The 15,787-nt window shown below is 45.4% G+C and overlaps 1 protein-coding gene across 1 annotated transcript; it reads left to right on the plus strand.

Annotated features, from left to right (window-relative positions):
• Window positions 1–3,713: 3,713 nt before the first annotated feature.
• On the plus strand, window positions 3,714–9,047 carry LOC141914638 (uncharacterized). The gene has a single exon (XM_074805892.1). The coding sequence runs from the start codon at window positions 3,714–3,716 to the stop codon at window positions 9,045–9,047; it is 5,334 nt and encodes a 1,777-aa protein (XP_074661993.1).
• The last annotated feature ends 6,740 nt before the right edge of the window (window positions 9,048–15,787 follow it).

Below are 15,787 nucleotides of genomic sequence, written 5' to 3' on the forward strand. Positions count from 1 at the left end.
AGAAAACATCTTTTCTCGCGCAGAGCGACGTTTTCGCGTCGAAAAGTGCTTTTCCTGACGATTTGAGCGCTTTTACGCATCGGCATTGTCGTTTTTCCGATAGGGGGAATATTCGAAAAGAAAACATCTTTTCTCGCGCCGAGCGACGTTTTCGCGTCGAAAAGTGCTTTTCCTGACGATTTGAGCGCTTTTACGCATCGACATTGTCGTTTTACCGATAGTGAGAATATTCGATACGAAAACGACTTTTCTCGCGCTGAACGACGTTTTCGGGTCGAAAAGTGCTTTTCCTGACGATTTGAGCGCTTTTACGCATCGGCATTGTCGTTTTTCCGATAGGGGGAATATTCGATACGAAAACGTCTTTTCTCGCGCCGAACGACGTTTTCGCGTCGAAAAGTGCTTTTCCTGACGATTTGAGCGCTTTTACGCATCGGCATTGTCGTTTTTCCGATAGGGGGAATATTCGATACGAAAACGTCTTTTCTCGCGCTGAACGACGTTTTCGGGTCGAAAAGTGCTTTTCCTGACGATTTGAGCGCTTTTACGCATCGGCATTGTCGTTTTTCCGATAGGGGGAATATTCGATACGAAAACGTCTTTTCTCGCGCCGAACGACGTTTTCGCGTCGAAAAGTGCTTTTCCTGACGATTTGAGCGCTTTTACGCATCGGCATTGTCGTTTTTCCGATAGGGGGAATATTCGAAAAGAAAACGTCTTTTCTCGCGCTGAACTACGTTTTCGCGTCGAAAAGTGCTTTTCCTGACGATTTGAGCGCTTTTACGCTTCGACATTGTCGTTTTACCGATAGTGAGAATATTCGATACGAAAACGTCTTTTCTCGCGCCGAACGACGTTTTCGCGTCGAAAAGTGCTTTTCCTGACGATTTGAGCGCTTTTACGCATCGGCATTGTCGTTTTTCCGATAGGGGGAATATTCGATACGAAAACGTCTTTTCTCGCGCCGAACGACGTTTTCGCGTCGAAAAGTGCTTTTCCTGACGATTTGAGCGCTTTTACGCATCGGCATTGTCGTTTTTCCGATAGGGGGAATATTTGATAAGAAAACGTCTTTTCTCGCGCTGAACTACGTTTTCGCGTCGAAAAGTGCTTTTCCTGACGATTTGAGCGCTTTTACGCATCGACATTGTCGTTTTTCCGATAGGGGGAATATTCGATACGAAAACGTCTTTTCTCGCGCCGAACGACGTTTTCGCGTCGAAAAGTGCTTTTCCTGACGATTTGAGCGCTTTTACGCATCGGCATTGTCGTTTTTCCGATTGGGGGAATATTCGATACGAAAACGTCTTTTCTCGCGCCGAACGACGTTTTCGCGTCGAAAAGTGCTTTTCCTGACGATTTGAGCGCTTTTACGCATCGACATTGTCGTTTTACCGATAGTGAGAATATTCGATACGAAAACGTCTTTTCTCGCGCCGAACGACGTTTTCGCGTCGAAAAGTGCTTTTCCTGACGATTTGAGCGCTTTTACGCATCGACATTGTCGTTTTACCGATAGTGAGAATATTCGATACGAAAACGTCTTTTCTCGCGCTGAACGACGTTTTCGCGTCGAAAAGTGCTTTTCCTGACGATTTGAGCGCTTTTACGCATCGGCATTGTCGTTTTTCCGATAGGGGGAATATTCGAAAAGAAAACGTCTTTTCTCGCGCTGAGCGACGTTTTCGCGTCGAAAAGTGCTTTTCCTGACGATTTGAGCGCTTTTACGCATCGGCATTGTCGTTTTTCCGATAGGGGGAATATTCGAAAAGAAAACGTCTTTTCTCGCGCTGAGCGACGTTTTCGCGTCGAAAAGTGCTTTTCCTGACGATTTGAGCGCTTTTACGCATCGGCATTGTCGTTTTTCCGATAGGGGGAATATTCGAAAAGAAAACGTCTTTTCTCGCGCTGAACTACGTTTTCGCGTCGAAAAGTGCTTTTCCTGACGATTTGAGCGCTTTTACGCATCGGCATTGTCGTTTTTCCGATAGGGGGAATATTCGATACGAAAACGTCTTTTCTCGCGCCGAACGACGTTTACGGGTCGAAAAGTGCTTTTCCTGACGATTTGAGCGCTTTTACGCATCGACATTGTCGTTTTACCGATAGGGAGAATATTCGACACGAAAACGTCTTTTCTCGCGCCGAACGACGTTTTCGCGTCGAAAAGTGCTTTTCCTGACGATTTGAGCGCTTTTACGCATCGGCATTGTCGTTTTTCCGATAGGGGGAATATTCGAAAAGAAAACGTCTTTTCTCGCGCTGAGCGACGTTTTCGCGTCGAAAAGTGCTTTTCCTGACGATTTGAGCGCTTTTACGCATCGGCATTGTCGTTTTTCCGATAGGGGGAATATTCGAAAAGAAAACGTCTTTTCTCGCGCTGAACTACGTTTTCGCGTCGAAAAGTGCTTTTCCTGACGATTTGAGCGCTTTTACGCTTCGACATTGTCGTTTTACCGATAGTGAGAATATTCGATACGAAAACGTCTTTTCTCGCGCTGAACGACGTTTTCGCGTCGAAAAGTGCTTTTCCTGACGATTTGAGCGCTTTTACGCATCGACATTGTCGTTTTTCCGATAGGGGGAATATTGGATAAGAAAACGTCTTTTCTCGCGCGGAACGACGTTTTCGCGTCGAAAAGTGCTTTTCCTGACGATTTGAGCGCTTTTACGCATCGACATTGTCGTTTTTCCGATAGGGGGAATATTCGAAAAGAAAACGTCTTTTCTCGCGCTGAGCGACGTTTTCGCGTCGAAAAGTGCTTTTCCTGACGATTTGAGCGCTTTTACGCATCGACATTGTCGTTTTACCGATAGTGAGAATATTCGATACGAAAACGTCTTTTCTCGCGCTGAACGACGTTTTCGCGTCGAAAAGTGCTTTTCCTGACGATTTGAGCGCTTTTACGCATCGGCATTGTCGTTTTTCCGATAGGGGGAATATTCGAAAAGAAAACGTCTTTTCTCGCGCTGAGCGACGTTTTCGCGTCGAAAAGTGCTTTTCCTGACGATTTGAGCGCTTTTACGCATCGGCATTGTCGTTTTTCCGATAGGGGGAATATTCGAAAAGAAAACGTCTTTTCTCGCGCTGAGCGACGTTTTCGCGTCGAAAAGTGCTTTTCCTGACGATTTGAGCGCTTTTACGCATCGGCATTGTCGTTTTTCCGATAGGGGGAATATTCGAAAAGAAAACGTCTTTTCTCGCGCTGAACTACGTTTTCGCGTCGAAAAGTGCTTTTCCTGACGATTTGAGCGCTTTTACGCTTCGACATTGTCGTTTTACCGATAGTGAGAATATTCGATACGAAAACGTCTTTTCTCGCGCCGAACGACGTTTTCGCGTCGAAAAGTGCTTTTCCTGACGATTTGAGCGCTTTTACGCATCGGCATTGTCGTTTTTCCGATAGGGGGAATATTCGATACGAAAACGTCTTTTCTCGCGCCGTGTCGAGAACAGGATGTTTATGTAAAAATGTCAGTAACCATATAGTGTTCACTCCCCCTTAGCCTATGTAGCGAATCATCATATATATTAGCATGCGCATGTGCAGTCGGGACAGGTGGTTAGCCTGTGTGTGACCGAAATAAACGAGTATCTTATGATCTGTAGACTGAACCCGTCGTGTTTTTAGTCTTTCTCTTCCTTTATCTCCGAACCTGGTCTTCTTTGTGACTCGCAACGCCACATTGGTGCCGTGACCAGGATCAGCCGAATGGAGGATACTCAACTGAACCGGTCGACAATCACACGAACTGCAATCAGGCAGAAAGTTGATGATCTCGTCGTGAAATCGTCAACAATCGTCGAAGATTTTCGAACGACCGAAGACGATGTAGATTTACTAAATATCTACATCGAGCAGATCACAGAAAAGTTAAGTCGACTAGAGAAGCTAGACTCGACAATCGAGGACCTAACTCCTTTAACGCATCTTTCAGACACGATTCAAGAAGCAGAGGACTTCAGATCTAGCGTCATCGAAAAACGCGGCCGAATAATCCGATTTGTAGAAAAGGCGAAGCACACAACGCAACCTCATAATTCTTCGATGAACAATTCCGGTGCTTCTGCGACGCCATTTCGCCCGAACAAGGTAAATCTACCTAAACTTACGCTCGCCAAATTCGACGGCGATTTACTCAAATGGCAGGAATTCATAGACGGATTCAATTCAGCGGTCAACGACGACCCGAATCTCGACGACGTCGTTAAGTTTCAATACTTACGCGCACAACTTAACGGCGAAGCTTACAGAACGATCGAGGGTCTGGCCCTCACCGCGTCGAATGATGCGAACGCACTTCAAGTACTGATAAAAAGGTATGGGCAACCGCAAATCATTATCAGTGCATATATGCGAGCGTTATGGGAACTTTCGCGACCGACAGAAGACATGCAGAGTCTGATGGAATTTTCGGATAAACTGGAAACATATATCCGAGGACTAAGTGCGCTCGGAAAAAACGAAGATAGCTACGGAGATTTGTTGACTCCGATTATCTTAGATAAACTGCCTGGGATGATACGACGACAGATAACGAGGGATAATAACGGCGCGAATTGGAATCTCCAGTCGTTGCGAGATGCCCTTTCGAGAGAGATAACAGCGTTCCAGGCAGGAGTTTCAGTGTACCCAGAAACTGCTCACCTGGGTACCACGTCAGCGTTCCACGTGGGCAATGCGATCAAGAGAAAACCATTAAAATGTACATTTTGTAAAGGGACACATTTCGCGTCAGATTGTGTTCTTGTAACCGAACCAGAGAAACGCCTGGATATCGTTAAACGTGATAAACTTTGTTTTAATTGCATGGGCACTCATCGTTCTCGGGACTGTAAATCCAAGAACACATGTAAAAAGTGCAGAGGGAAACATCACACGTTACTATGTGGTTCCTCCCTTACAGAAACGCGCGAGATTTCTACGAAAAATCGACCGCAAAACCCACAAAACGGAAGCAGAAGCGATTCTCACGATGTAAAAACTGTTCATCAAACGTATGCCGGCGCCCAACAACCACGACCAGATGGGCCCATACTTCTTAAAACAGCTGTGGCGGAGATTTTTTCGCCATCAACTTCCGCTAATAACCGCTCGAATGGTCGTAAGATAAACATTTTACTGGACGAAGGCAGCCATAGATCGTTTATCACGACGCGAATTTCTGTCAGCTTAAATCTCCCACATCTGGGCCAAGAGGAAATCAATCTAGCGACGTTCGGAGAACAACTGGCCGGTCGGCGATTACTTCAAAGAACGAACTTTAACATCGCGTCATCAGAGGGTTCACCGATACTAATTGAAGCCCTCGTGATACCGACCATCTCCACGCCAATCAGCAATCTTGTAAACAATAAAGTTTTGGATCTTCCGCATCTGCGAAACCTAACTCTAGCGGAACAGCCATCATCAATAACCGGCGACTTTGATATCGATGTATTAATTGGCGCCGATTACTACTGGTCTATAGTCGGCGATAATACCGTGAAGGGCTACGGCCCGACTGCCGTTTCATCACGTATAGGGTATCTCTTATCAGGGCCCATACCGAGCCACACCTTACTCACCGGAGTAAGGAATTCAACCGTTCTCAACGTATCTTGTGTGAGAAATATGGATCTCAATTCGCACCGCGGAGAGGAAGTCTCATTACAATCGTTTTGGGACTTAGAAACGATCGGCATCAAAGATGACGCTTCTTTGATAAAAAACCGTGGACTTGCTTATTCGGACTATATTAAAACCCATCTAACTGTTGATAGCGATGGACGCTATACTGCGAAACTACCTTGGAAAGAAAGCCACGCCCCCTTGCCGGACAACAGACACGTGGCCGAAGCACGGACTCGCAGTATGATACGCCGTTTATCCGCAGAAATGAGAACCGTATACGATGCAATAATTGAAGAACAACTGTCGCGTGATTTCATAGAGGATGTAACACATGACATCTCTAGTATCGGACACTATTTACCCCACCGAGGAGTAAAAAAGGACTCTACTACCACGCCTCTCAGAATCGTTTTCGACTGCAGTTGTAGAGTCGGAAGCGAACCGTCGTTGAATGATTGCTTGGAAACTGGACCCCCGCTCCTAAACGATTTGGTATCTATATTGTTGCGATTTCGATTGTACTCTACAGGAATATCCACCGATATCGAAAAGGCATTTTTACAAATAAGACTCCACGAACACGATCGGAAGTATACCAAATTCTTGTGGTTAACCGACCCGAATGATCCAGAAAGCGATTTCAAAGTACTTCAGTTTAAAAGTATCCTGTTCGGAGCGGTCTCGAGCCCGTTTGTTCTTAACGCCACTGTCAAATCCCACTTAGCCAATTACGATTGCGAAACCGCGGGGAAATTGGCCGAAAACATATACGTGGATAATATCGTCACTGGAGTAACATCTGAGGACAAAGCGATAAACTTTTATGCACAATCAAACGAAATAATGAATTCTGCAGGCTTGGCCCTCAGAGCGTGGGCAACTAATTGCCAGAGACTGCGTAATTTGGCGAGCTCGGATGGAGTAGCCGAGTCGAAACCCATCGCGAACGTCCTCGGGATCCGATGGGACACTCATAACGACACCCTTAGCATCAAGGTAGATGACGGAACGTCCGATCTGGTGACAAAACGTGAGGTAGTTAGCGCGGCGTCGAAGTTATATGATCCGCTTGGTTTTCTGGCCCCCGTACAGGTCAGGGCTAAGATGTACATCCAGGAACTCTGGAAACTTAATCTAGGCTGGGACGACCCAGTACAGGACGAATCAATGCGAGAAAAATGGTTCTCGATTCGGAATGATTTGTCACGTGCGTCAGAAATTGTGTTATCAAGGAAATACTTAAGTCAACCGCAAACCCAGAATTATGAAATACACGTGTTTGCTGATAGTAGCAAAGCAGCATTTGGAGCTGTGGTTTATTTACGAAACCAGCATGATACATCGTTTGTTATGTCTAAGACACGTGTCGCACCAGTAAAGGAATTAACTATTCCACGACTGGAATTACTTGCTGCTTTGACCGGTTCGAAGCTTATCGATTATGTAACTGAATCGCTCGGTTCCGAAATCGCTATAACCAAAAAAGTGCTTTGGAGCGATAGTCAGATTGTGCTTTGTTGGTTGAACTCCGATCGAAAGTTACCAGTATTCGTCAGCAACCGCGTGAAACAGATTAAATCTATCAAAATTGACGAGTACCGCTACTGCCCGACGTCTGATAATCCGGCAGACATACTATCGCGTGGAATCGACTCCGAGAAACTACGGCATTCTAATTTGTGGTGGTTTGGCCCCGAATGGCTGAAACATGGCGACTGGCCCGTGGATAAATTATACGCTGACACTAGCACAGTTAATATCCTCCACATCAACGATCCTCAACCCGGGCAGGTTGAAGACGCGGAGGACGAACGGATTGGTTTGGTAGAAATAATCGACATTGAACGATTCATAGAGTTGGGATCATTATTACGTGTCACCGCTTACGTTTTCTTGTTTGTCGCGAAACTTCAACGCCAGACAGATCGGTCCGCCGAGGATCTGACGCCGGATGATATAGCCCGAGCTAGAACGGCGTGGATTAAAGCTGTGCAAAATGCTAATTATTCGAATGAAATTTTCGTGCTGCAGGGTAATCATGCAAAATCGCGAGCGCCCCTGACAAAACAGCTACGGTTGTTTATTGGCGATGATAGTTTGTTGAGAGTTGGAGGGAGACTCCATAACGCCCCGATTGATTATGGCGCGAAATTCCCAATATTACTACCCCCGAAAGGGCGATTTACCGAGTTAACTGTGATTGATGCTCACGCGAGAGCACTTCATTTGGGTACAGAATCAACGATTAACCGTATTCGACAAACGTATTGGATTCAAAGTATCAGGAAAGTCGTTAAATCTCTGTTGCGAAAATGTTACAATTGCAAAATCACTAGTGGTCAGCCATACCCACTACCGGACCCTGCACCGTTGCAGAAGAGCAGGCTGACAGATGCCCCTCCCTTTACCGTAACGGGAGTGGATTTCACCGGACATTTGTTCGTGAGAGATAACAACAGAGAAGCGAAAGCGTATATTATCTTGTTTACATGTGCGAACACACGTGCCGTTCATCTCGAGGTTGTTTCTGATATGTCGTGTGCCACATTTCTTCTCGCCTTCCGACGTTTCGCCGCACGTCGATCCTTACCCCAAAAGTTGATAAGTGATAATGGATCGGCATTCGTGGCCGCGGCGGGAGAAATAAAGAAGCTTCTCGATATTCATTCGGTTCGAAAATACATGCTCGAGAAAAATGTTGAATGGGTATTTATACCAAAGGCCGCCCCATGGCATGGTGGCTTTTGGGAACGTTTAGTTGGACTTACGAAACAAGTTCTGAAACGTGTTTTAGTCCGCGCATACATATCGATGTCTGAACTTATTACGCTCGTCGCGGAAATCGAAATGGTGATCAACAACCGCCCGCTTACGTATTTGTCCGATGACGTAACTGATCCAGAACCGCTAACACCATCGCACCTCCTTCACGGACGAGTTATGTCGAATCTACCGCACCTATCTGATACCGATGCTATCAGTGATCCGGAGTATGGTGTTTCGATAAACACACAAAACCTCCAGAAACGCGCACAAAGAGTGATGGAACTCTTCGAACATTTTCGGTCTCGTTGGACCAACGAATACGTTATTGCGCTACGTGAACGACATCTGTCCATGCGAAATAATGGCAGAACAAGCGAGATTCGATCAGGAGACGTTGTACTCGTACACGACGACCAAAAACGTAGAATTAACTGGAAGCTTGCTATCGTAACGAAACTGAACTACGGGAACGACGGCGCAGTTCGTTCAGCAGAAATTAGAATGGGCACTACAAATACTAGCCGACCTATAAATAAACTGTTCCCGCTTGAAATTAACACCGATATGGACTTTAAAGAGCCTGGCCCCGTTATAGCCTCTGATCCGCGACCCGTGCGAAACGCAGCGCGAAAGGCTCGTGCAAAAATCGTCGAATGTTTGAAATAGTTGCATAATAGTTACTATCAATGCCTGAATTTACTATTTAATCGTATTTTGAATTAACGTTTAGTTGTTTATTGATTTCCATAAGCTTTATTTACTTAATCCATTGTAATGATTAGTCATATATCTCTCCGTTCTTACTCTTTATTTGTTTACCTTTGTCGCCCCGGAGAAATGTCGAGAACAGGATGTTTATGTAAAAATGTCAGTAACCATATAGTGTTCACTCCCCCTTAGCCTATGTAGCGAATCATCATATATATTAGCATGCGCATGTGCAGTCGGGACAGGTGGTTAGCCTGTGTGTGACCGAAATAAACGAGTATCTTATGATCTGTAGACTGAACCCGTCGTGTTTTTAGTCTTTCTCTTCCTTTATCTCCGAACCTGGTCTTCTTTGTGACTCGCAACGCCACACGCCGAACGACGTTTTCGCGTCGAAAAGTGCTTTTCCTGACGATTTGAGCGCTTTTACGCATCGGCATTGTCGTTTTTCCGATAGGGGGAATATTTGATAAGAAAACGTATTTTCTCGCGCTGAACTACGTTTTCGCGTCGAAAAGTGCTTTTCCTGACGATTTGAGCGCTTTTACGCATCGACATTGTCGTTTTACCGATAGTGAGAATATTCGATACGAAAACGTCTTTTCTCGCGCCGAACGACGTTTTCGCGTCGAAAAGTGCTTTTCCTGACGATTTGAGCGCTTTTACGCATCGACATTGTCGTTTTACCGATAGTGAGAATATTCGATACGAAAACGTCTTTTCTCGCGCCGAACGACGTTTTCGCGTCGAAAAGTGCTTTTCCTGACGATTTGAGCGCTTTTACGCATCGACATTGTCGTTTTACCGATAGTGAGAATATTCGATACGAAAACGTCTTTTCTCGCGCCGAACGACGTTTTCGCGTCGAAAAGTGCTTTTCCTGACGATTTGAGCGCTTTTACGCATCGACATTGTCGTTTTACCGATAGTGAGAATATTCGATACGAAAACGTCTTTTCTCGCGCTGAACGACGTTTTCGCGTCAAAAAGTGCTTTTCCTGACGATTTGAGCGCTTTTACGCATCGGCATTGTCGTTTTTCCGATAGGGGGAATATTCGAAAAGAAAACGTCTTTTCTCGCGCTGAGCGACGTTTTCGCGTCGAAAAGTGCTTTTCCTGACGATTTGAGCGCTTTTACGCATCGGCATTGTCGTTTTTCCGATAGGGGGAATATTCGAAAAGAAAACGTCTTTTCTCGCGCTGAGCGACGTTTTCGCGTCGAAAAGTGCTTTTCCTGACGATTTGAGCGCTTTTACGCATCGGCATTGTCGTTTTTCCGATAGGGGGAATATTCGAAAAGAAAACGTCTTTTCTCGCGCTGAACTACGTTTTCGCGTCGAAAAGTGCTTTTCCTGACGATTTGAGCGCTTTTACGCTTCGACATTGTCGTTTTACCGATAGTGAGAATATTCGATACGAAAACGTCTTTTCTCGCGCTGAACGACGTTTTCGCGTCGAAAAGTGCTTTTCCTGATGATTTGAGCGCTTTTACGCATCGACATTGTTGTTTTTTCCGATAGGGGGAATATTCGAAAAGAAAACGTCTTTTCTCGCGCTGAACGACGTTTTCGCGTCGAAAAGTGCTTTTCCTGACGATTTGAGCCCTTTTACGCATCGGCATTGTCGTTTTTACGATAGGGCGAATATTCGATACGAAAACGTCTTTTCTCGCGCTGAGCGACGTTTTCGCGTCGAAAAGTGCTTTTCCTGACGATTTGAGCGCTTTTACGCATCGACATTGTCGTTTTTCCGATAGGGGGAATATTCGATAAGAAAACGTCTTTTCTCGCGCTGAACTACGTTTTCGAGTCGAAAAGTGCTTTTCCTGACGATTTCAGCGCTTTTACACATCGACATTGTCGTTTTACCGATAGGGAGAATATTCGACACGAAAACGTCTTTTCTCGCGCTGAACGACGTTTTCGCGTCGAAAAGTGCTTTTCCTGACGATTTGAGCGCTTTTACGCATCGACATTGTCGTTTTTCCGATAGGGGGAATATTCGATACGAAAACGTCTTTTCTCGCGCTGAGCGACGTTTTCGCGTCGAAAAGTGCTTTTCCTTATGATTTGAGCGCTTTTACGCATCGACATTGTTGTTTTTTTTCCGATAGGGGGAATATTCGATACGAAAAGGTCTTTTCTCGCGCTGAACGACGTTTTCGCGTCGAAAAGTGCTTTTCCTGACGATTTGAGCGCTTTTACGCATCGACATTGTCGTTTTTCCGATAGGGGGAATATTCGAAAAGAAAACGTCTTTTCTCGCGCTGAGCGACGTTTTCGCGTCGAAAAGTGCTTTTCCTGACGATTTGAGCGCTTTTACGCATCGACATTGTCGTTTTTCCGATAGGGGGAATATTCGATAAGAAAACGTCTTTTCTCGCGCTGAACTACGTTTTCGCGTCGAAAAGTGCTTTTCCTGACGATTTGAGCGCTTTTACGCATCGACATTGTCGTTTTACCGATAGGGAGAATATTCGACACGAAAACGTCTTTTCTCGCGCTGAACGACGTTTTCGCGTCGAAAAGTGCTTTTCCTGACGATTTGAGCGCTTTTACGCATCGACATTGTCGTTTTTCCGATAGGGGGAATATTCGATAAGAAAACGACTTTTCTCGCGCTGAACTACGTTTTCGCGTCGAAAAGTGCTTTTCCTGACGATTTGAGCGCTTTTACGCATCGACATTGTCGTTTTACCGATAGGGAGAATATTCGACACGAAAACGTCTTTTCTCGCGCTGAACGACGTTTTCGCGTCGAAAAGTGCTTTTCCTGACGATTTGAGCGCTTTTACGCATCGACATTGTCGTTTTTCCGATAGGGGGAATATTCGATACGAAAACGTCTTTTCTCGCGCTGAGCGACGTTTTCGCGTCGAAAAGTGCTTTTCCTTATGATTTGAGCGCTTTTACGCATCGACATTGTTGTTTTTTTTCCGATAGGGGGAATATTCGATACGAAAAGGTCTTTTCTCGCGCTGAACGACGTTTTCGCGTCGAAAAGTGCTTTTCCTGACGATTTGAGCGCTTTTACGCATCGACATTGTCGTTTTTCCGATAGGGGGAATATTCGATAAGAAAACGTCTTTTCTCGCGCTGAACTACGTTTTCGCGTCGAAAAGTGCTTTTCCTGACGATTTGAGCGCTTTTACGCATCGACATTGTCGTTTTTCCGATAGGGGGAATATTCGAAAAGAAAACGTCTTTTCTCGCGCAGAGCGACGTTTTCGCGTCGAAAAGTGCTTTTCCTGACGATTTGAGCGCTTTTACGCATCGGCATTGTCGTTTTTCCGATAGGGGGAATATTCGAAAAGAAAACATCTTTTCTCGCGCCGAGCGACGTTTTCGCGTCGAAAAGTGCTTTTCCTGACGATTTGAGCGCTTTTACGCATCGACATTGTCGTTTTACCGATAGGGAGAATATTCGACACGAAAACGTCTTTTCTCGCGCTGAACGACGTTTTCGCGTCGAAAAGTGCTTTTCCTGACGATTTGAGCGCTTTTACGCATCGACATTGTCGTTTTACCGATAGTGAGAATATTCGATACGAAAAGGTCTTTTCTCGCGCTGAATGACGTTTTCGCGTCGAAAAGTGCTTTTCCAGACGATTTGAGCGCTTTTACGCATCGACATTGTCGTTTTACCGATAGTGAGAATATTCGATACGAAAACGTCTTTTCTCGCGCTGAACGACGTTTTCGCGTCGAAAAGTGCTTTTCCTGACGATTTGAGCGCTTTTACGCATCGACATTGTCGTTTTTCCGATAGGGGGAATATTCGATAAGAAAACGTCTTTTCTCGCGCTGAACTACGTTTTCGCGTCGAAAAGTGCTTTTCCTGACGATTTGAGCGCTTTTACGCATCGACATTGTCGTTTTTCCGATAGGGAGAATATTCGACACGAAAACGTCTTTTCTCGCGCCGAACGACGTTTTCGCGTCGAAAAGTGCTTTTCCTGACGATTTGAGCGCTTTTACGCATCGACATTGTCGTTTTACCGATAGAGGGAATATTCGATACGAAAACGACTTTTCTCGCGCTGAACGACGTTTTCGGGTCGAAAAGTGCTTTTCCTGACGATTTGAGCGCTTTTACGCATCGACATTGTCGTTTTTCCGATAGGGGGAATATTCGATACGAAAACGTCTTTTCTCGCGCTGAGCGACGTTTTCGCGTCGAAAAGTGCTTTTCCTGACGATTTGAGCGCTTTTACGCATCGGCATTGTCGTTTTTACGATAGGGCGAATATTCGATACGAAAACGTCTTTTCTCGCGCTGAGCGACGTTTTCGCGTCGAAAAGTGCTTTTCCTGACGATTTGAGCGCTTTTACGCATCGACATTGTCGTTTTTCCGATAGGGGGAATATTCGATAAGAAAAGGTCTTTTCTCGCGCTGAACGACGTTTTCGCGTCGAAAAGTGCTTTTCCTGACGATTTGAGCGCTTTTACGCATCGACATTGTCGTTTTTCCGATAGGGGGAATATTCGAAAAGAAAACGACTTTTCTCGCGCTGAGCGACGTTTTCGCGTCGAAAAGTGCTTTTCCTGACGATTTGAGCGCTTTTACGCATCGGCATTGTCGTTTTTCCGATAGGGGGAATATTCGAAAAGAAAACGTCTTTTCTCGCGCTGAGCGACGTTTTCGCGTCGAAAAGTGCTTTTACTGACGATTTGAGCGCTTTTACGCATCGACATTGTCGTTTTACCGATAGGGAGAATATTCGACACGAAAACGTCTTTTCTCGCGCTGAACGACGTTTTCGCGTCGAAAAGTGCTTTTCCTGACGATTTGAGCGCTTTTACGCATCGGCATTGTCGTTTTTCCGATACGGGGAATATTCGAAAAGAAAACGTCTTTTCTCGCGCAGAGCGACGTTTTCGCGTCGAAAAGTGCTTTTCCTGACGATTTGAGCGCTTTTACGCATCGACATTGTCGTTTTACCGATAGGGAGAATATTCGATACGAAAACGTCTTTTCTCGCGCTGAACGACGTTTTCGCGTCGAAAAGTGCTTTTCCTGACGATTTGAGCGCTTTTACGCATCGGCATTGTCGTTTTTCCGATAGGGAGAATATTCGACACGAAAACGTCTTTTCTCGCGCTGAACGACGTTTTCGCGTCGAAAAGTGCTTTTCCTGACGATTTGAGCGCTTTTACGCATCGACATTGTCGTTTTACCGATAGGGAGAATATTCGATACGAAAACGTCTTTTCTCGCGCTGAACGACGTTTTCGCGTCGAAAAGTGCTTTTCCTGACGATTTGAGCGCTTTTATGCATCGACATTGTCGTTTTTCCGATAGGGGGAATATTCGATAAGAAAACGTCTTTTCTCGCGCTGAACTACGTTTTCGCGTCGAAAAGTGCTTTTCCTGACGATTTGAGCGCTTTTACGCATCGACATTGTCGTTTTACCGATAGGGAGAATATTCGACACGAAAACGTCTTTTCTCGCGCTGAACGACGTTTTCGCGTCGAAAAGTGCTTTTCCTGACGATTTGAGCGCTTTTACGCATCGACATTGTCGTTTTTCCGATAGGGGGAATATTCGATAAGAAAACGACTTTTCTCGCGCTGAACTACGTTTTCGCGTCGAAAAGTGCTTTTCCTGACGATTTGAGCGCTTTTACGCATCGACATTGTCGTTTTACCGATAGGGAGAATATTCGACACGAAAACGTCTTTTCTCGCGCTGAACGACGTTTTCGCGTCGAAAAGTGCTTTTCCTGACGATTTGAGCGCTTTTACGCATCGACATTGTCGTTTTTCCGATAGGGGGAATATTCGATACGAAAACGTCTTTTCTCGCGCTGAGCGACGTTTTCGCGTCGAAAAGTGCTTTTCCTTATGATTTGAGCGCTTTTACGCATCGACATTGTTGTTTTTTTTCCGATAGGGGGAATATTCGATACGAAAAGGTCTTTTCTCGCGCTGAACGACGTTTTCGCGTCGAAAAGTGCTTTTCCTGACGATTTGAGCGCTTTTACGCATCGACATTGTCGTTTTTCCGATAGGGGGAATATTCGATAAGAAAACGTCTTTTCTCGCGCTGAACTACGTTTTCGCGTCGAAAAGTGCTTTTCCTGACGATTTGAGCGCTTTTACGCATCGACATTGTCGTTTTTCCGATAGGGGGAATATTCGAAAAGAAAACGTCTTTTCTCGCGCAGAGCGACGTTTTCGCGTCGAAAAGTGCTTTTCCTGACGATTTGAGCGCTTTTACGCATCGGCATTGTCGTTTTTCCGATAGGGGGAATATTCGAAAAGAAAACATCTTTTCTCGCGCCGAGCGACGTTTTCGCGTCGAAAAGTGCTTTTCCTGACGATTTGAGCGCTTTTACGCATCGACATTGTCGTTTTACCGATAGGGAGAATATTCGACACGAAAACGTCTTTTCTCGCGCTGAACGACGTTTTCGCGTCGAAAAGTGCTTTTCCTGACGATTTGAGCGCTTTTACGCATCGACATTGTCGTTTTACCGATAGTGAGAATATTCGATACGAAAAGGTCTTTTCTCGCGCTGAATGACGTTTTCGCGTCGAAAAGTGCTTTTCCAGACGATTTGAGCGCTTTTACGCATCGACATTGTCGTTTTACCGATAGTGAGAATATTCGATACGAAAACGTCTTTTCTCGCGCTGAACGACGTTTTCGCGTCGAAAAGTGCTTTTCCTGACGATTTGAGCGCTTTTACGCAT

The sequence above is a fragment of the Tubulanus polymorphus genome, unplaced genomic scaffold (assembly GCF_964204645.1).
Source record: "Tubulanus polymorphus unplaced genomic scaffold, tnTubPoly1.2 scaffold_60, whole genome shotgun sequence".
In the NCBI taxonomy this organism is placed as follows: Eukaryota; Metazoa; Nemertea; class Palaeonemertea; order Tubulaniformes; family Tubulanidae; genus Tubulanus; species Tubulanus polymorphus.

Excerpts from the sequence above, each read along its gene's own strand:
- LOC141914638 (XM_074805892.1), top strand. The coding sequence starts at position 3,714 with ATGGAGGATACTCAACTGAACCGGTCGACAATCACACGAACTGCAATC.